Raw genomic sequence first — 20,769 nt, 5'->3', positions numbered from 1 at the left:
GTATGGGACGGATCTTTCGGATACGGATATGTTATTTTTACCCGCTTCTGCCCACAATGTCCCACTGTCCCACTCCCGTCCGCAGGTAGAGACCTGCGTGGGATTTATCCTACTTTTGCAAAAATATTTTATTTTCTCCCACCTGCAATATTTAAGTTTTATCCCGCTCTCGCCCGCAAAAGCCAGCAGGTAAAATGTATAGTAGTTTTGTAAGTTAAAAGTAGTAATGTAAGTAGTTTTGTTTTTTATGCACTGACTGCTTCATTCAGCTAATCTGCTTTTTTTGTTTGTTTCACTTGCTTACCTTTTGAATATGTATAAAAAATAAGCAGAAAATTGACAAATGTTTAGTTTAGAGTTTGACTTTTGTGGAAATGATGAACATGGACTTTAAAAAGGAACTTTTCAGAACATAGAACATCAACTGAAACGCTAAAAGACCCAAAATAAACAGGCCAGGTTTTTCTTGTATTGTATGTTCATGGGAAGCCATCTTCAGAAGCAACAAATAGTGTCTAGATAAAAAGAACTCCATCCAGAGGGTATGCATCAGGATAGGCATCAGTGAGGTCTAGAAAGAAGAAAGTATACATAATAGTTGCATAATAGCAAAAAGACAATGCTGTATGCTATGTCAAGGTGCAGGTAAGGACTCGAAACTAGTTATGACAAGAAATAGGTTGATGGGCTGAAAATGGCAAACAATGAGGAGAAAAATATTGCCTCATAAACATGTTCATTTAGCCCCATAACTTTAGAGTATAAAGCTGGTTTGGGGATAAAGGGGTGGGCTGAAAAAGGCTTTGCCCAGGACCTAGACACCTCAGTGTGCAGGTCTGGAAAGAACGGTAGACCCCTACATGGAGATTGTGTTGCAGAAATCTAGACTCCTCAACTTCGATTCAAAGGATGAGAGGCGGAGCTGCGTGATCACAGGGGAAATAATCCACTGAAAGGCGTGCTTCCAAAGCCTGGGAACAAGTGCTGGACCAGGCAGGTAAGGTAAGGGAAAGGGACAAGCATGTCTTGAACCATCTTGTCTATCTGCAAATCCCAGGAATTAGCACACCGCCCTGCCTCAGCAAAAGAGCCAGAACCACGAGGAGTGAGGGCACCCTCCTCGAAGAGTGCCCATCAGGAATCCGTGTGGCGCAGAGAAAACGCTTCGGGAGCGGGTCTCTGCCCCATGAATGCCCCGACACGGGGGCGTGATAAGCCAAAACGGAGAACGTGTAGACTTTGATGGTGGATGGAGCCAGCCCTTTTACGGACTGCTCCTGCAGAAACTCCAGCACTGAACCAACTGGCCAGTGGACTGGGTCCAAACGGTGCCTGGGCGCACCACGAAGTGAACATGTCAGCCCGCTTGAGCACTTCAGGCATTACCGAGGCAATCACTGAGGAAACGCCCCCTCCCAACCAGCTGTTTTGTTTGTTCTTTTGTTTCTGACCTGACCATTCTGTCCTCCGGTTTCCGGCTCGGCTCGGCACGGCTCGCTCTAAACGCGCTCCGGTTTCCGGCTCGGCTCTGCTCGCGCTGAACGCGCTCCGGTTTCCGGCTCGGCTCTGCTCGCGCTAAACGTGTGTTTCCGTTTCCGTTTCCGGCTCACGCTGAATGCGCCCCGACTTCCGGCTCGGCATCCTCATCCTCCGCGCACATCGGCTACCTGAATCAGCTCCCCGAATCGGCTCCCCGAATCGGCTCCCTGAATCGGTTCCCTGAATCAGCTTCCCGATTCAGCTCTGCACAGCTTTTCTCCCCTGCTTTTTTTGCATCTGCCTTGGATCCTATAACCTTAACTTTCGGACAGAACAATCTGGCCATACTTGGATCCCGTGGATGTACCTGCCTCTAGTGCCACTTTAACAGCCTTGTCTCGCCGACAAGCGGCGCAGGAGCAACAAATCCAAAACCTCTCTACAGGCGTGCAGGAAATCATGGGATTTTTGCGCACACGTTTTGGTGACCGACTCACCACAGGTGCTCCGCCGTCATCATCCCCTGCTCCACCTACTGCCCCTTCAGCTATGCGTGAGCCTCAGCTCGCGCAGCCAGCCAGGTTTTCAGGCGACCCTGACTCCTGCCGCTCGTTTATTATGCAGTGCGACCGGATTTTTAGGATGCAGCCCTCCCAATTCGGTACAGAGCCTCCAAGGTGGCCTACGTCATTTCCCTCCTGTCAGGCCAAGCCCTAAGGTGGGCCACTGCGGAGTGGGAAAGTCAATCAGCCGACTGCAGATCGTTCACCGCCTTTTCTGCCGAACTCGGAAAGGTCTTCGGCACATCTACGCCACGCCAAGATGCCGCCCGCTCCCTGGTCTTGGCCGCACAGGGGCATCGCTCGGTTGCAGAGTTCCAGAATGGGATCGCATTGCACTTTACGATACTTTCCTCCAGGGCCTCTCCTCTGCCGTTAAGGACGAACTTCCCGCTCGTGATCCACCCCAGGATCTGTATTCACTGATCTCGTTGGCTACACGCATCGATCGGCGCATAAAGGAACGCCGCCGGGAGCGTGGTTACCTCGCTCAGAGCCTAGATCCTCACAGTCCTTTAACTGCGAGCAGTTCCCCACCTCGTGTTTCGGGTTCTGGCACCCGTTCTTTCTCTCCGCCGCAAGCCATGGAGATAGGACACCACCACCTGACCCCCGCTGAGAAGGAGAAACGTCGGTCTCTAGGTCTATGCCTCTGCAGTAGAGGCATACCAGCAGTTGCTGGGTTTCCATGGAACCCCTACCTGAAGCTCTGCTGATCAGAGCCCTGGACTGCAGCCTTTTAGGCCAGGCCACGCACCACACTAAGCCTCTACTCATGTCAGTGGGGGAACGACATCAGAAGTGGCTTTCCTTTCTGGTCTCCCCAAGCCCCCATTATGCTCAGATTCCCTTGGCTTCAGAAACACAACCCACGTGTTGATTGGATGACAGGGCATATTCTGGATTGGGGTGTGCATTGCTTCAGCCACTGCCTTGCTCTCCCTCCACCCAAACCACTGCCGGCTGTCACTCCTGAGCACTCCGATTTAGCATCGGTTTCTGAGATCTATCATGGCCTTGCGCGCGTGTTCAGTAAGGCCTTGGCTACCTCCCTGCCTCCCCACCGGCACTTCGACTGTGCCATCAAACTGCTCCCCGGAGCCAGTCCCCCTAGGGGGCGCCTGTATCAGTTATCCGCCCCAGAGAAGACTGCCATGAACCAGTATATCCAGGGGCTATCCTGGTCTTCTTTGTCGAAAAGAAGGATAAGTCCCTACGCCCATGTATTGACTACCGGGGTCTTAATGCGATCACTGTCCGGAACTGTTACCCCTTGCCGCTTATGGCCTCGGCGTTCGAGCTCCTGCATGGTGCCACGATCTTCACTAAGCTGGATCTACGCAACTCATACCACCTGGTGCGTATCAGGGAGGGGGATGAATGGAAGACCGCCTTCAATACCCCAGCCGGTCATTACGAGTACCTCGTCATGCCGTTCGGCCTAACCAACGCCCCGGCCGTCTTTCAGGCTCTAGTCAACGAGGTCCTCCGTGACATGCTCAAACGCCCGTGGTTGCACATCGCCATGGACTTTGTTACCGGGCTGCCCGTTTCCAATGGCAACATGGTCGTCATGACAGTCATTGATCGGTTTTCTAAGATGGGCCACTTCATCGCTCTACCCAAGCTGCCATCTGCCAAGGCCCTCCAGCACATATTTCGCCTCCATGGTTTTCCCAGAGATATCGTCTCGGACCGCGGACCCCAATTCTCTGCTCAGTTTTGGAGGGAGTTCTGCCGCCTCCTGGGCATCTTGACCAGCCTCTCATCTGGGTTTCACCCCCAGACGAACGGACAGACCGAGAGACTCAACCAGGATCTTGAAACTGGTCTCCGCCTCCTTTGCAGTCGGGAACCCTCCTCCTGGTCTGACAAACTTTTGTGGATTGAGTATGCCCATAACACACTTCCCACTGCTGCCACAGGACTTGCGCCCTTCAAGATGGTACACGGTTTGCCAGGGGGCCAACCGTAAGCGGCGCCTAGCCCCCCACTACCGTGCCGGGCAACGTGTATGGCTCTCTACTCGAGACCTTCCTCTTAGCGCCACCTGTCGGAAGCTCGCCCCACGCTTCATCAGCCCCTTCCCCATTTCCAAGGTCGTCAATCCCGTGGCCCTCCGACTCAGGCTCCCCAGGGCGCTCTGGGTCCACCCTACATTTCATGTGTCTAGGGTTCGACCCGTTCGGGCCTGCTCCCTGGTGCCCTCCGCCAGACCCCCTCCATCCGCCCGGGTCATTGATGGGGGTCCTGCCTACACCGTGCGCTGCCTGCTCCGCTCCCGTCGTCGTGGTAGGGGCCTTCAGTACCTTGTGGATTGGGAGGGCTATGGTCCTAAGGAACGCTCCTGGGTCCCCTCACGCTTTATCCTGGACCCTGACCTGATTGCTGGCTTTCATTGGGCCCACCCAGGGCAGCCTGTTGGGGCGCCCGGGGCGCCCTGGACGGGGGGGTACTGTCAGTCTGCTTGAGCACTTCAGGCATTACCGCCTCAATCACCGAGGAAACGCCCCCTCCCACCCAGCTGCACGGAAATGGTGTCTAATTTTCGGGCACTTATAAGGACGCCTGAATCCTCCAGACAGTGCCAGATTGTCTTTAGGCTTGCCCTGATCACTCTCCAGCGTATCTCTGTTTTGTTTGTTCTTTTGTTTCTGACCTGACCATTCTGTCCTCCGGTTTCCGGCTCGGCTCGGCTCACGCTGAACGCGCTCCAGTTTCCGGCTCGGCTCTGCTCTGCTCGCGCTGAATGCGCTCCGGTTTCTGGCTCGGCTCTGCTCGTGCTGAACGTGCGTTTCGGTTTCCGGCTCGCGCCGAACACGCTCCGGTTTCCGGCTCGGCTCTGCTCGTGCTGAACGCGTCCCTAATTTCCGGCTCGGCATCCTCACCCTCCACGCACATCGGCTCCCTGAATCCGCTCCCTGAATCCGCTTCCCGATTCAGCTCTGCACAGCTTTTCTCCCCTGCTCTTTTTGCATCTGCCTTGGATCCTATTCCCTGAACTTTCTGACAGAACAGGTGCCATCTCGTGGCATATGACCTACTCGTGGAGGGAGCTTTGGACTGCAGAATGCTACCAAGTTTTCTATGTCTTATTGTGAAAAAAATATGGGTTTATATTGATTTGCAAATCATTGCTTTGTTTTTATTTAAATTTTTTCAAACTTTTTTAAATTGAGGGTATATTTTTTGTATTTAATTTACTGACAACTGTATAATATTTACCTTTAAACATGATCGTAAATGTGATTGTTCAGTCCAGCAATAATCCAACAACTACATTATAGACAATAGTAACAGCTATTGTAAACATTTACCTTACTTAGATAAGTGGATGAATTTGACTTATCATTTCGCTTAAATAGCAATTGTGGTAATTTTGATAAATTGACAAGATCGAGTTGACGCTATGGAGAAGATAAAAAAATTTGAAATATATTGTTGGATGGAACAAATAGTTAACACCAATAGCTTTACTCTTAGAGGTATTGTGTGTGTGATGAAAGCACAGAATAGCAAAAGTGGCTTTGTTCATTAAATTAGCTGGCAAGCTACATTTTTAGGCAAACACATACACATAAATAGCAAAGGTCTGGCAATTAGCAACATCAATATGTGAATGAGATAATGAAAGCACAATCAAAACACCAGGACACAATGAACATAATAATAAGACAGCGACAGAGAAGCACTTTTGTACGTCACTCTGAATAAGGGCGTCTGCTTAATGCCGCAAATGTAAATGTAAATGGTGCAGCCATTATGTGCTATATGCTTGCTTTGTGCTACCACAAACGAAGGGAAGGATCTTTAACAGTTAGTAAAAAACATATGCTTGATTCTCTATTGTTTACTCTCTGGTGACTATTTACTAAAATCTATTCAAATAATTGCAATGTAATAGCACCAATTTATCGCTGTGTATGTTTCAGAACAGACAGAACTCCAGACTTAACAGCCTGTACCTATGAAAAATTAACCACCATTTTTAGCCATTTAGTTAGTAGATGCATACATGTAAATATCTATGAAAGCTTTAAATTGTCACTTGTCATAATACATTTTACACACACACACACACACACACACACACACACACACACACACACACACACACACACAAAGAAATAAACAACAAACAAAAAACACACAGGCAAGATGTAATTTGAGCTTTGTCCTCGAGAAACAGATGTTTGTGTCATTCAGTGCCAAGGACCATTCTACTAAGTGCTAACATACATAAGCTACTCCTGAATCTTCCTGGTCCTGGGCCTAAACAACAGATACCTGCATAACCAGAACTTGTCTCAGGTTCTGTTTTGTTGAACCAAAATATCCACAAAAGTAATGCAAAGCTCATGTGAAGTTAAGAATAAGTGAAGAGGGAACAGCATATATCGAATATGTGCTGACTCCTTACCTTCCTGGTGTATTAATACCAAGCTGTCTGAAAATAGCCATAGACTCATTCTCCATTTAAGTCATCGGCTATGAGGAAAAAAAGAGCCCAGATCATGTGTGAGTACCCTTCTTTGCCTCCTCTCACTTAGCTAAGAAGTCAAGACTACAGGCAGACCTACAGGCACCAGTAACAGTGTTGGAACTCTCGCTCTCTCTCTTTTATATATATATATATATATATATATATATATATATATATATATATATATATATATATCACAGACACTACATACCAACAAAATTTTTCTTCTGTGGTATTATGGTTAAGTGCCTAATCCGAATCAATACCAGGGTTAATGTGCACCTGCGCATGATTAACCACTGCTACCGGGATGTGAAAGTGCGCGTACTCAGTCTGGGGCCACGACTGTTGGGAAAGGCCCTGGGAGTGCTGCCTCTTTACCCAGCCATTACCAGTCAGCAAGAGCCTCTGCAGACATTTCCTCTGTCTGCAACACCACAGCTGCATGTATTTTCCAGCACAAGCTCAGGTGCAGTGCTTGATTTTTTTTTTTTCAAAATTGTTTCAAGTACATTCGGGCTGTGTATTTAAAAGCACACAGCAATGTAAGATTTTACTGTCATTAAATATGTGGCTTGAAATTAATTATTTGTAGAGTTAAATACGTTGATGTTTGTATACAAAGGTAAGAATGGGTAGTAGATTTTGTTTGGTTTAGTAATAATACATGATATAGAAGAAAGTACCATCTTGTAGTTTAATTATGTTTTCTTGTAGGAAGTAATATAACCCATTACAGAATAAATTTGTTTAATTAAACTCTTACTGCTTTGAGGCAATGTCCAGTGATAAAGCACTATACAAATTGAACTAAACCGATTCATTGAGTGTAACTTGCGTTCCTTATGTTCTAACCAAAAAATATCCCTAGAAGTAGAATGAGAACAAATCATTTCACACAATTTAGATTTTTTTCCCCGCAATGACTGTGTTGCCACTTTGAACAGTTAAATGTTTAAATGGATAGTTCATATAAACTGTTGCTTAAGCAACCATCCATCAACCAATCCTCTATTAATCTTTTTTTTTGGTCGGGGGATTAAATGTAAAACCAGAATGTCTCTGAGGCCATGTAATGACTAAGTGCAGTAGAATGTTAAACCCCAGCTAATCCCATACAAACAAATTGATCATAAGCCAAATTTTGATTTAAAGTTTGAGCACCACAAAATAATTTTAGGAATAGTGCCCTGTTTTGTTTCTTTCAAATAAAATGTTTTCTAGGATTGATTTGTTAATAATTTAAAGAATATTGTTGATTTGATCAGGTGTCAAATGCATCAGAAGCTCTTGAGTTCTCTAGCACAGCCTTCAGCTATAATTTAACAAACCCTCATCTTATAGTTAATTTCATTTCTTGCATGTTGCTTGATGCCTAAGCTTGTTATATTAGTATAAAAAAAATAATAAAACATGATTGAAAGAAGTGATATCATAAACCAGGGCATCTGACAGTAGCTACATTTCATAACAGTTTATGATTTGCTATATGACCAAAGTGAAAACTTTTTCCTTTTTAAGCAACTGCACTGACAGAATAAGTCAAGCATAAAATAACATTCCCATTCAGATGGGCAAAATAATGTGTGCATGAAGATAAAAAACACTGGAAAAAATGTTTTCCTTTAAAATAGCTTATATTGAAATCTTACAGCAAATTTTTATTTTAAAAATATATTCTTTATTTTTAATTACAATTATAATACAGTAAGATAACTTTGATGTACCATATCAAGTATTGGGTAAAGTTCTCAATGTGAATATATATTAATTAATCGATTAAAATATTTAAACCTGATTAATCGCATGATTGTCATGAGTTAATTGCAACTTAATTGCAAATCAGTTGTAAATTTTCTGTTTGAATTGTACCTTAAATTAATACATTTTAAGTTTCAATACTCTAATCAATATGGGCATGTGTAGCTGGTCTGCTGCTAACCGGTGCTACTCTCGTCTGCATTATGTTCAAAAAAGGCTCAGGACACTTTCATTCAGTTCACCAGAGAAGGTTTATTAGCAGTCTCGCCCACCAATCAACACTCCTCGTCTCTCTCCTGTGGATTAATGTCAATAAGGAGATAAATCACTCGTGGGCACCTTGTGACAATGCATTCCTCTCTCCAGCATATGCAATGCAAACTCCATTATATGCAACAATTGAACAAAATACATTAACATTTAAATACTAAATATACAAAAGACAATAGAGAAATAAGAGCTCAAGAAAGAAATGCCTGTGGATTAATGTCAATAAGGAGATAAATCACTCGTGGGCACCTTGTGACAATGCATTCCTGTATAAACTCAGGGAGTTTTTCTTTGCCACAGTCGCCCCCGGCTTGCTCATCAGTGACAAACTTACTTATAAAGAACATTCACTTTTAATCACCACATTATCTGTGTAAAGCTGCTTTGAGACAATGTTCATTGTTAAAAGCGCTATACAAATAAAAATGAATTGAATTGAATAATACAACACTTGTTAGCTGGCTAACAACTCAGAAGCACATTAACACTAAATACATACGGCCCACATGATAAATCCTCACATTCTAAATCCACTTGCACATAAAACAGAACATATCAGTCTCAGAACTGTTCACAAAGTGAAATCAAATCTCTTTTTAATTCTCTGATTAATTGAAGAGCTCACACAAATGCCTACCTCCCTCCAGCATGTTCAATGCAAACTTTAGTGATGTCCGGTTCGTGAACGAATCGTTCATTTGAACTGGTTCTTTTTAGTGAACCGGTCGAACCAGTTCACCAAATCGGACTGAATCGTTCAAAACAGTTTGCGTCTCAAATCAGCACTAATCAACAAAATTACTCAAGTTACTCACTTTTGAATGTGTATGACCGTCTATCCGACTCAAAATAAATCGATATCCCTAAAAATGGGGTTCTTCTCTAGTTTCTCCAACAGTACACACATTAAACTGAAACACGCTGCTGAACAAGTGATCATTATTGAGCATGCGCATACCTGCCGATTTCCAGCAACACACATACTGCTGTTCTCGAGTCACCAGTACTGTATCAAGAACCGTTTCTTTTGGACACGTCCGACATACTACTGATACCAACGAATTGTTGATACTGAGCATGCGCAACCTACCGAGCAGTACGCGTCCTACTGTATCAAGAACCGTTTCTTTCGGACACGTCCGACATACTACTGATACCAACGAATTGTTGATACTGAGCATGCGCAACCTACCGAGCAGTACGCGTGCTGTCTGACATTAATATTAATACACACACACACACACACACACACACACACACACACACACACTTTTTGGACTCCGAATCAGATGCGTTCGACATACTGTAAAGGCTGGTTCTGCGTTGCTGATATATGAGCACAGGTGAACTGAGGACTTAAGTGAAAAGTAAGTTTATTTACTAACAACTTAAAACATAAACATCAGTGCCTGTATTGGGTGATTTAGTGCAAAACGAAATGTAAGGAACAGTTATAAGATTTAATTTAAACAGATAAGCTATATGCCCTCATGCAATAGACATGACTTTATTTTAATGTGTTTAGTGTGTATGTTCATCCACCGAGATGATATTTGGATATGCATGACGTCATGAGGTAAAAGAACTGGTGAACTGTTTTTTTGAACCGGTTCTTTGAAACGAACTGTCCGAAAGAACTGATTCGCAAAAAAGAATCGGACTTTCCATCACTAGCAAACTGACGAGGCACGTGTGCTCAATTGAAAATGACGTCCGCATAACACCAAAAGTGAATCTCAAAATAAAAGTCTCTTACAGCAAAATGAACACTTAATACTCAAAGAAAAAAACTTTATTTCGGCTTCTCCCATTAGGGGTCGCCACAGCGTATCATCCGTATTCATGATCCGCATGTTTGATTTGGCACAGGTCTTTACGCTGGATGCCCTTCCTAACGAAACCCTCCCTATTTATCCGGGCTTGGTAAAAAAGAAAATGATTCTATTTATATTGCACTCATAACTCGTTATACATGGACAAATATGAATGCTACAAGTTATGTTCATTATTAGTGAAACCAAACTCAACATAGAGCGTAAAGACAAAATATTCTAGTAAATGTTTTATAGTAATTATGGTGTTTAAAATTACATAAATCATCAGGAAACCAAACAGAATCTTTGCTACTGTTTTTCTGGTTTTACTGTTTTTAGTAAAATCAGTAAAGTGTTTTAGTGAATAAAAAAATTTTTTCACTGGAGTTTTAAAACTATTTGTCCATTTTTTCCTTTGTTTTTTATCACAGGTCTCGAATCACTGAGGGATAGTTCACACTCCACACCTGTGCGGTCCATCTCACATAGTGATTCATTTATTCGTCATTCCCATAGCCAGGTGAATGAGTCCGGCAATGTCGCAGAGGTAATTGCTGATGACATCTATAGCCCATCAGACAGTGTTCTACCTACAACACTTAACAAGCTTACCTTAGAGCCAGACATTCTGACCACACGTCATACTAATGAAACTTCCTGCAGTACTGAGGAGAAACAGGAGGATGAGCAAAGCTCAACAATTGTAAGAGAACCAGGTGAACCAGAAACAACAGAAAGCACTCTTCTGGTGGTGCCTGACCCTACAGAGGTGGAAGGCATAAACAGATTTGTCCTAAGTATCCTCTGTTTGCTCCTCATAACCATTGTACTCCTGCTCCTCCTTATTCTTACAGAGTCTGATCTGGACATGGCCTTTTTAAATAATATCCGTCAAACACCTGAGTTTAAGCAATTTCATTATGAATACTTTTGTCCTCTTCGACGGTGCTTTGCCTGTAAACTGCACTGGGTGGGAGACTTGCTCATTAGCAAATAAGAATAAATAAAAGTGCAAAAATGTGTCAATCAATTGAAATATGCATGAAAGAATAAGAAAGAGAAAAGGGTAAAAAGAGAGAGACAGACGGACAGTAAGCTTGAGTTTATTTCTTTTAATTTAACCTTTTAATGTTACTTTCTGGAACATGTAATAACCTGAGGTTATTTAAATAAAACAGATTTTTTTTATTATTTACATTACTATTTATTAGTAATTCATGGTAAATCTTTTAAAAGATGACACAAGAAGCTCCAAACCCATGAGTAAGGTTGAAAAAAAGAAAATTGTGAAATAGATTTGATTATCTTGAAGCAATCCCAGAATTTTCTCTCGAATGCTGTTTCATAATAACTTATTATAAGGTGTTATATCCTAAAGAAAACCACTTTAGGTGGAGCGATTGATATACAATATATTGCATTGGTACAATAACAGAAGTATTTATAAGATGATATTGTAAGCAATATCTTATGATATATGAAGATGAAAGATTAAAGGATTGAAGTAAGATGAAAAGGAAATGTTACATATAGAATACCGAGCCCAATCAAACAGGCCAAAGCTGTTGGAGATAGAGACCACATTTTTTCTAAGGTGAAACATAAGAGATTAAAAGTGTAAGAGTTTGTCAGGGAGTTTGTCAGGGAGTGCTGAGTGAATATCTTCAATCTTTGGAAATATGGAAAAATTAGTTTGAGTCTTTTAAAATAATTTATGTTCAGATTGGTTAAAAACAAATGTAAAGGTTTCTTGTATGATTTGTTATTTGAATATTATTTCACTTGTATTTTCAATTTATGTAAACATAAAAGCTTTAAACAACTGTGTGTGTGTGTGTGTGTGTGTGTATACATTATATATATATATATATATATATATATATATATATATATATATATATATATATATATGTGTACATATATAAGCAATGAAAATTTTATTTAAGTGCAATTTTTCAGTTTTAATTCAAGGTGTTGAACAAAGATGTGGAATATTTAGGAATTGCAACTATTTTTATACACAGCCCCCCTCTCACAAATGTAATTGACTGAATCTGTCGAGATCTTTCTATGCCAAATCTTCCCAGTCATTAGTTAAAGGCTGGGATAAGTGTATAAATGTAGCATTTATATAGCAGGGGTATATATTGAAAAATAAATGCAGTTCCCCTCCTTGAAGTTTGTTCTTTCCTTTAATAAAAAGGACTTGTTTGACTTGTGCCCCTTGACTTGTGTGTGTGTGTGTGTGTGTGTGTGTGTGTGTGTGTGTGGTACCAGTTAAAAGTTTGGACATATATTCCTGTAGTTTGCATTAACCTTCTAATTCTCTGTAATATGCTTTTTCATCTGATACAACTGGACAGCAAGCAAAGTACACAGCTAAATAAACACTGATAATCACGTCATTTACATTTACAGCATTTAGCACACGCCCTTATCCAGAGCGACTTACAACTGAGCAGTTGAGAATTCAGGGCCTTGCTCAAGGACCCAGCAGTAGCAGCTTGATGGTGCTGGGATTTAAACCTATGACCTTACGATCCAGAAGCCAATGCCTTAACCATTGAGATTCCTATATAAAGTAATATGTTTTGTTAGCAGAGATATTACTTGTTTTCTTCTGTTTGTTGGGCTCATAGATGTTTACTCTTATTAATGCTTATTTACATGTTGACTGCATGCAAATAGTAATAATAAAACCTTAATTTAATTTGTCTGGGTCATTCGTATAGCCCATCATTTTACAAGCTGTTTTCTTACAAAAGATATTATTAAAGTATGATCAGAATTATACCCATTTGTCACATGAATTGCAAAAATAGTGCAGTAACTGTAGGAAATCATATTGCCTCAATTTCTCAGGCTCAAAAGTAATTAGACAAACTAAGATTATTATTATTATTATTATTATTTTAAATACTTTGATGCATATATTATTCAGTCAGTGGAATAACTAAATGCTGAGTTTGCTTCATCGAGATGCTTTCTCAAGCTTTTTTTTTTTTTCACAGCCACCTTGAGTTGCTGCTTTTTTATATAGTTTTCTGATTTCAGTTTTGTCATTTAACTGCATCTGAACATAAAGTATAGCTGTATACATCATAATTAATCCTACTGATTCTATAAAATGTCTGCTCCATAAAGATTGTGTGCCCTAATAAGAGTCAAAAAAGAAATACTCAAAATATAATCCTTCATTTAATAATTGAATTTGTACATTGTCCCAAAGCAGAATTAAAGTAATACATAGATTACAAATATAAATGTAAAATGTATAAATCAGGTTATATAAGTTTATTCCTTATAGGTGTGTCCTTAATTAGCAAACCAGTGGCAACAGTGGCAAAAAAAAAAACTTCCCAAGAAAACCCATCTTAATGTGAACAAATATATGTTCATTATACAATAGTTCCATCTGTAATGATGACATCCCTAGGAAACTTTAATAATTAACTCAACCGTTAATTATTTACAAATATTATCTAGTGCCAGGCAGGATTATTCTCCCAAGCTAAAGATGTTTTGTTATCCAGACAGCTAAAAGGTAGATAGGAAGGTACAAAGGTAAAACTAGATGATCATTTCATAGCAACAAAAAGCAGTTAAGCATCTACCAGAAAAGCAAATAGCAGCGTTGTGCAAATATATGTACATATATTTTATATACATGTAAATATATTTATGTTTTTATATAAAATTAGATTTGACTATTATGTGTGGAAGGCACCATATACAGTGCATCCAGAAAGTATTCACAGCGCTTCAATTTTTCCACATTTCATGTTTCACATCCTTATTGTAAAATGGATGAATTATTATTATAATTTTTTTTTTTTTTTACATATTTGCAAATTTCTTTCTTTGCTGCTGTAACAGAAATTTCCCCACTGTGGGCCGAATAAAGGTATATCTTATCTTATCCAATAAACTGAATGTACCACATGTGGACTCCAATCAACTTGTAGAAACAGTGGGGATTTAGGCCACATAATAGCACAGAGACAGTGCTGGTTAAAATGGTAAATGACCTGCTATTAGCCTCTAATCAGGGCTGTCTCCTTGCTTGTTTTTGGTGCAACTTTGGACACCATTGATCATAATATTCTCCTTGCTGGACTAGATATTGTTGGAATAAAAAAAGCTCTCTCCTGGCTCATATCCTATTTGACTTATTAGTTTGTTGATATAAATGTCTGCTTTACACTCACTGAGAAAATGTTTGATGTTTAGCAAGGCCCACTGCTTCTTTCGTTATATATATCTACCTGTTAGAGAAATTTTTTTGTGAACATGGAAAGCTTCCATTGCATTACTGAAGATACACAGTATACAGATACACAGCAAAGCCAGATGAGAGACATCAGCTTAACATGTTGACGAAAGTGAAAAGGACCACATGCCGCTAAAAGTAAACTTTTAGATTAGGTAGCATCTCTGGATGGCCTTTTCTGTCTCAGTGTCTAAAAGACTTTGGCGTGATTATTGACACTGTCCTTTTCTTTGAAGCTTATGTGGATAACATTGCAGAATAGCTTTATTATATATCTTAAAAACATTGCTAAAATGAGAAATATGTTACAGGACAACGAAAAACTAGTTCATGCTTTTGTTACATCTACAGTGGTGTTAAAAAAAATTATTTCTTATTTCAGATAAAAGTTATCGCAAACGCTTAATTGCAGTTGTTGCTGCTAAGGGCGGCCCAACAAGTTATTAGGTTTAGGGGGCAAACACTTTTTCACACAGGGCCATGCAGTTTTGGATTTTGTTTTCCCTCAATAATAAAAACCTTTATTTAAAAACTCCATGTTGTGTTTACTTTTTATCTTTTACTAATATTTTAATTAGTTTGATGATCTAAAACATAAACGTGTGAAAAACATGAAAAATTAAGAAATCTTTTTCACACCACTGTAGATTAGACTACTGTAATGCTTTATTGTCTGGATGTTCTATTAATAAATAAGCTTCTGTAAGTCCAGAATACAGCACCAAGAGTCCTTACCAGAAACAGAAATTATGACCACATCACCCTAGCCTTAATCAGCCACCTACAGGTGGTCACCTCTCATCTCAGCCTAGCTTCCTCTATTCTTTCAAAAAACTTCATGGTGTGACTGATGAACTTTTTTCCTGTCTTATTTCCATCTGTATCCTTAATTGCCCTTACTTGCCCCAAAATCTTTCAAATCCTTTTCTCTTCCTTAATGTCCAACTTCTTATACAGCTCATCATATGCCTTTTCCTTGGCTTTTTCTACATTCTTCTTCATTCGTTTCTGTATTTCCTGGTACTCTTGTTGCCTACATTTATCATCTCACTGCCTATTCATATACTGTTTCACCAACCTCTTTCATCCAGTTGTGATTTTTTTCAACTAAATATAGCTTAGTTGTGTTATATATATATATATATATATATATATATATATATATATATATATATATAGATGGATTCTGGACTTTCTCACCAACAGACCTCAATCTGTCAGGTTGGGAAACCAGGTATCCTCAACCCTAATTCTGAACACTGGCATACCGCAGGGCTGTGTTCTGAGCCCACTGCTCTACTCCCTGTTCACCCACGATTGTGCTCCTCTGTATAACTCCAACATCTTCATCAAGTATGCAGATGACACCACCGTGGTCGGCCAGATCGACAACAACGACGAATCGGCCTACAGGAAGAGATCCGTAATCTGGCAGCATGGTGTGCCACCAACAACCTGACTCTCAACGCCACAAAGACCAAAGAGCTCATTGTGGACTTCCGAAATCCAACAGCAGGAGACATCTACCAGTCAACATCAATGGAACCGAGGTAGAGCGAGTCTCCAGCTTTAAGTTCCTGGGAGTTCACATCTCTGAGGATCTGTCCTGGCAGCAGAACACGTCAGCTCTGGTTAAAAAAGCACAACAACGCCTGTACTTCTTGAGAAGTCTCAAGAAATCTCATCTGTCCCCGGGGATTTTAACGAGCTTCTACCGCTGCATCATTGAGAGCATCCTGACCAACTCCATCACTGTATGGTACGGAGGCTCCACTGTGTGTGAACGTAAAGCACTGCAAAGGGTGGTCAAAACCGCCCAACGCATCACTGGCACTCCACTACCTGCCATTGAACACCTTCACCACAGCAGATGTCTGCGCAGAGCTCACAGCATCATCAAGGACTCTTCACATCCCAGTCATAAACTGTTTAACCTCCTTCCATCAAGAAGGAGATACAGGAACTTACGTACCAGAACCAGCAGGTTCAGGGACAGTTTTTTTCCATCCACCATCACACTACTGAACTCAACACTACACCGCTAAATCACTACAAAACAAACATAAACAAAAGACTGTATATAACCTCTGTACAATACATGTACATACTTCATATTATATCTTTTCACTCCTCATTACATCTGCACTTTTTATATCTGTATGTATACTTATCATCACTGTACATTCTGCCCAACATTTCACATTAATCTGTGTACATAATGTATATATATATATATAATGTATATATATATATATATATATATATATATATATATATATATATATATATATATATATATATATATAATTTTATATATAGTAGACTGTTTATTCAGCTTGCTACGCCTTACTGCCATAATCCTGTGATCTGTAACCTTCATAGCCTTTATATTTATTCACTGTATATACTTCATATGTATACCACTGCTGTAAATATGCCAGATAGTTATCTGCACTGTAAATATGCTAGATATTTATCTGCACTTTTGCACAACTGCTACATTTTGCACTTCTGGTAGATGCCAAACTGCATTTCGTTGCTGTGTACCTGTACAATGCAATGACAATAAAGTTGTATCTATCTATCTATCTATCTATCTATCTATCTATCTATCTATTTATATATATATATATATATATATATATATATATATATATATATATATATATACACACATATACACATACACACACATACACTTTATTCTATATAGTTATTTATACCAAATTTTGAATGAAAAAAAAAAAATATATATATATATATATATATATATATATATATATATATATATATATATATACACACACACACACACACACACACACATATATATATGTATATATATACATACATATATATACATACATATATACAGTACAGTACAGACCAAAAGTTTGGACACACCTTCTCATTCAAAGAGTTTTCTTTATTTTCATGACTATGAAAATTATAGATTCACACTGAAGGCATCAAAACTATGAATTAACACATGTGGAATTATATACATAACAAAAAAGTGTGAAACAACTGAAAATATGTCATATTGTAGGTTCTTCAAAGTAGCCACCTTTTGCTTTGATTACTGCTTTGCACACTCTTGGCATTCTCTTGAAGAGCTTCAAGAGGTAGTCACCTGAAATGGTCTTCCAACAGTCTTGAAGGAGTTCCCAGAGATGCTTAGCACCTTTTGCCTTCACTCTGCGGTCCAGCTCACCCCAAACCATCTCGATTGGTTTCAGGTCCGGTGACTGTGGAGGCCAGGTCATCTGGTGCAGCACCCCATCACTCTCCTTCTTGGTCAAATAGCCCTTACACAGCCTGGAGGTGTGTTTGGGGTCATTGTCCTGTTGAAAAATAAATGATGGTCCAACTAAACGCAAACCGGATGGAATAGCATGCCGCTGCAAGATGCTGTGGTAGCCATGCTGGTTCAGTATGCCTTCAATTTTGAATAAATCCCCAACAGTGTCACCAGCAAAGCACCCCCACAACATCACACCTCCTCCTCCATGCTTCACGGTGGGAACCAACCATGTAGAGTCCATCCGTTCACCTTTTCTGCGTCGCACAAAGACATGGTGGTTGGAACCAAAGATCTCAAATTTGGACTCATCAGACCAAAGCACAGATTTCCACTGGTCTAATGTCCATTCCTTGTGTTCTTTAGCCCAAACAAGTCTCTTCTGCTTGTTGCCTTTCTTTAGCAGTGGTTTCCTAGCAGATATTCTACCATGAAGGCCTGATTCACACAGTCTCCTCTTAACAGTTGTTGTAGAGATGTGTCTGCTGCTAGAACTCTGTGTGCCATTGACCTGGTCTCTAATCTGAGCTGCTGTTAACCTGCGATTTCTGAGGCTGGTGACTCGGATGAACTTATCCTCCGCAGCAGAGGTGACTCTTGGTCTTCCTTTCCTGGGGCGGTCCGCATGTGAGCCAGTTTCTTTGTAGCGCTTGATGGTTTTTGTGACTGCACTTGGGGACACTTTCAAAGTTTTCCCAATTTTTCGGACTGACTGACCTTCATTTCTTAAAGTAATGATGGCCACTCGTTTTTCTGTACTTAGCTGCTTTTTTCTTGCCATAATACAAATTCTAACAGTCCATTCAGTAGGACTATCAGCTGTGTATCCACCTGACTTCTGCACAACACAATTGATGGTCCCAACCCCATTTATAAGGCAAGAAATCACACTTATTAAACCTGACAGGGCACACCTGTGAAGTAAAAACCATTTCAGGTGACTACTTCTTGAAGCTCATCAAGAGAATGCCAAGAGTGTGCAAAGCAGTAATCAAAGCAAAAGGTGGCTACTTTGAAGAACCTACAATATGACATATTTTCAGTTGTTTCACACTTTTTTGTTATGTATATAATTCCACGTGTTAATTCATAGTTTTGATGCCTTCAGTGTGACTCTACAATTTTCATAGGTCATGAAAATAAAGAAAACTCTTTGAATAAGGTGTGTCCAAACTTTTGGTCTGTACTGTATATTCATTCAAAATTTGGTATAAATAACTATATAGAATAAAGTGATCTATTCAGAATAAAATGACAAATTCTAAAACTAATGTAAAAACAATATAAAACATCTGTTTATTGAACTATACAATATAAAAACAAAACATACATACAAATATGGGCTTAATATATATTACATAAAATTCAGGCAAAAAAGCAGAATACATAGGTGTGACTCAAAGAGGAGAATAAAAACTGCATGTGGTCTCAGTTAAGAGAAGACTGGTTTGAGGAATGTCTGCTCAGCACTCAGAGGGATGGGCAGGGTCATAAAGCCAGGTTTCCCAGTTTGTAGAGCTGAAGGAGCGTGTTTAGAGACTCTATCTACACGCATGTGTCTTCTTTTAGATGAAGACCAGTTTCCACTGCAAAATTAAACCGAAATGTAACACATTAGTTTCTATATTATTCTGTAAATGGATGTCTTACAATAGTTCAAGCAATTAATTATTAAAAGCATTATGGTAATTAAAAGTCTTTTGTTTGTATTTAATAACCTTAAATGAAAGTAAATTTCCCCATTTGGATTAATAAAATCATCCATCTATCCATCTATCCATCCATCCAAAACTGGGATCAGTTAATCATTTGCTTTGTGATAGCTGCGGTCAAGCTGTGTGAGTGGTATATATATATAAACTGTTCTAAATAAAAAATATATATACAGACCCTTTAAAGGAGTTCAGGGTGTTGCAACCCTTGCGCTTTTTGGAGTTCTTTAATAAAGGTGTTTTTTTTCTCTTTTCTCCTTGAACATTGCTCTTGAAGTAGGCAGACATGCTGGCATCATCATTATCATCAATAGAATGAGATCTCTCAGTCTTCTCTTCAACTTCATGGGGAAAGAAAACATTTCAGCATATGAACAGTTAGATGTTTGTGTCTGTGTATTCATATTTACAAATATAAAGCAACAGAATCCCGCCAATAAAAATACCCAAAATAAAAATTCCATTTTACTACCTTAATTCCTTGAATTTAAATCTAGATGTATTCAAATCTTGTATAACACCCCATATTTTCAGTGAACAAAAATATTAAAAGCATTCTGGTGACTGGAGTTTTTTGCTGCAATGCAACCAAATATTAAGTGTTACTCTAATTTATTTTACTTTTTAATACTTTTCTTTACTGAAATATCTGGATAATCTCACACCAAAATTGCCATGTTTAGGCTGTTTAACAAAAAAAAGATGTGAATAAAACTAAATACATCGTCTCAATAATCCTTTTTAAGTCCTTTTATAAACCCATCTGAACTGTAAAGCAGAATTAAAACACTTGGCCCTACTGTTCCAATCCTTTTAAAGATGTGTGTATGTATGTACAGTATCTCACACAAGTTAGAACATCCCACACCTTTCAGCAACGATTATAGTATATCTTGGAAAGATAGTACTATAATCGTTGCTGAAAGGTGAGGGATGTTCTAACTTTTCAACATGTTCACTTTGGGTGAACATATGCCTTTCAGAATCTGCAAAATGTTAATAATAAAATAAAATCTTAAAAATTGCATTTTGTTTTGTACTGCTCTAAATAATTTAATTTATAAAAAAAAAAGGGGTTTACAAGTCAGTGCCCCAAGCCCAGATAAATGGAAATGGTTG

General features: G+C 39.8%; 2 protein-coding genes across 7 annotated transcripts in view; one reads left to right on the top strand and one right to left on the bottom strand.

The window, feature by feature from the left end:
* Positions 1-6,759: 6,759 nt before the first annotated feature.
* LOC124395472 (FERM domain-containing protein 5) lies at positions 6,760-12,150 on the top strand. Its single transcript, XM_046863971.1, has 2 exons — positions 6,760-6,991; positions 10,799-12,150. The coding sequence occupies exons 1-2, from the start codon at positions 6,760-6,762 to the stop codon at positions 11,362-11,364; spliced, it is 798 nt and encodes a 265-aa protein (XP_046719927.1). The 3' UTR covers positions 11,365-12,150.
* Positions 12,151-19,180: 7,030 nt separating this feature from the next.
* Positions 19,181-20,769, bottom strand: part of blm (BLM RecQ like helicase) — a 38,979-nt gene continuing 37,390 nt past the window's right edge. For 5 of the 6 annotated variants that reach the window (XM_046864490.1, XM_046864493.1, XM_046864492.1 and 2 more), the window contains 2 exons: positions 19,829-19,991; positions 19,183-19,524 (listed from right to left, as the gene is read on the bottom strand). In XM_046864490.1, the coding sequence (XP_046720446.1) occupies positions 19,371-19,524; positions 19,829-19,991 (317 nt within the window). In that variant the 3' untranslated portion in view covers positions 19,183-19,370. Of the gene's footprint in view, positions 19,525-19,828; positions 19,992-20,769 lie in introns of all 6 variants that reach the window. The other variant, XM_046864491.1, reaches the window with a different exon arrangement.

The sequence above is a fragment of the Silurus meridionalis genome, chromosome 13, assembly GCF_014805685.1.
Source record: "Silurus meridionalis isolate SWU-2019-XX chromosome 13, ASM1480568v1, whole genome shotgun sequence".
NCBI classification, from domain to species: Eukaryota; Metazoa; Chordata; class Actinopteri; order Siluriformes; family Siluridae; genus Silurus; species Silurus meridionalis.
The sequence above is the reverse complement of the archived record's forward strand: the minus strand, read 5'-3'. Positions and strand labels throughout refer to the sequence as shown.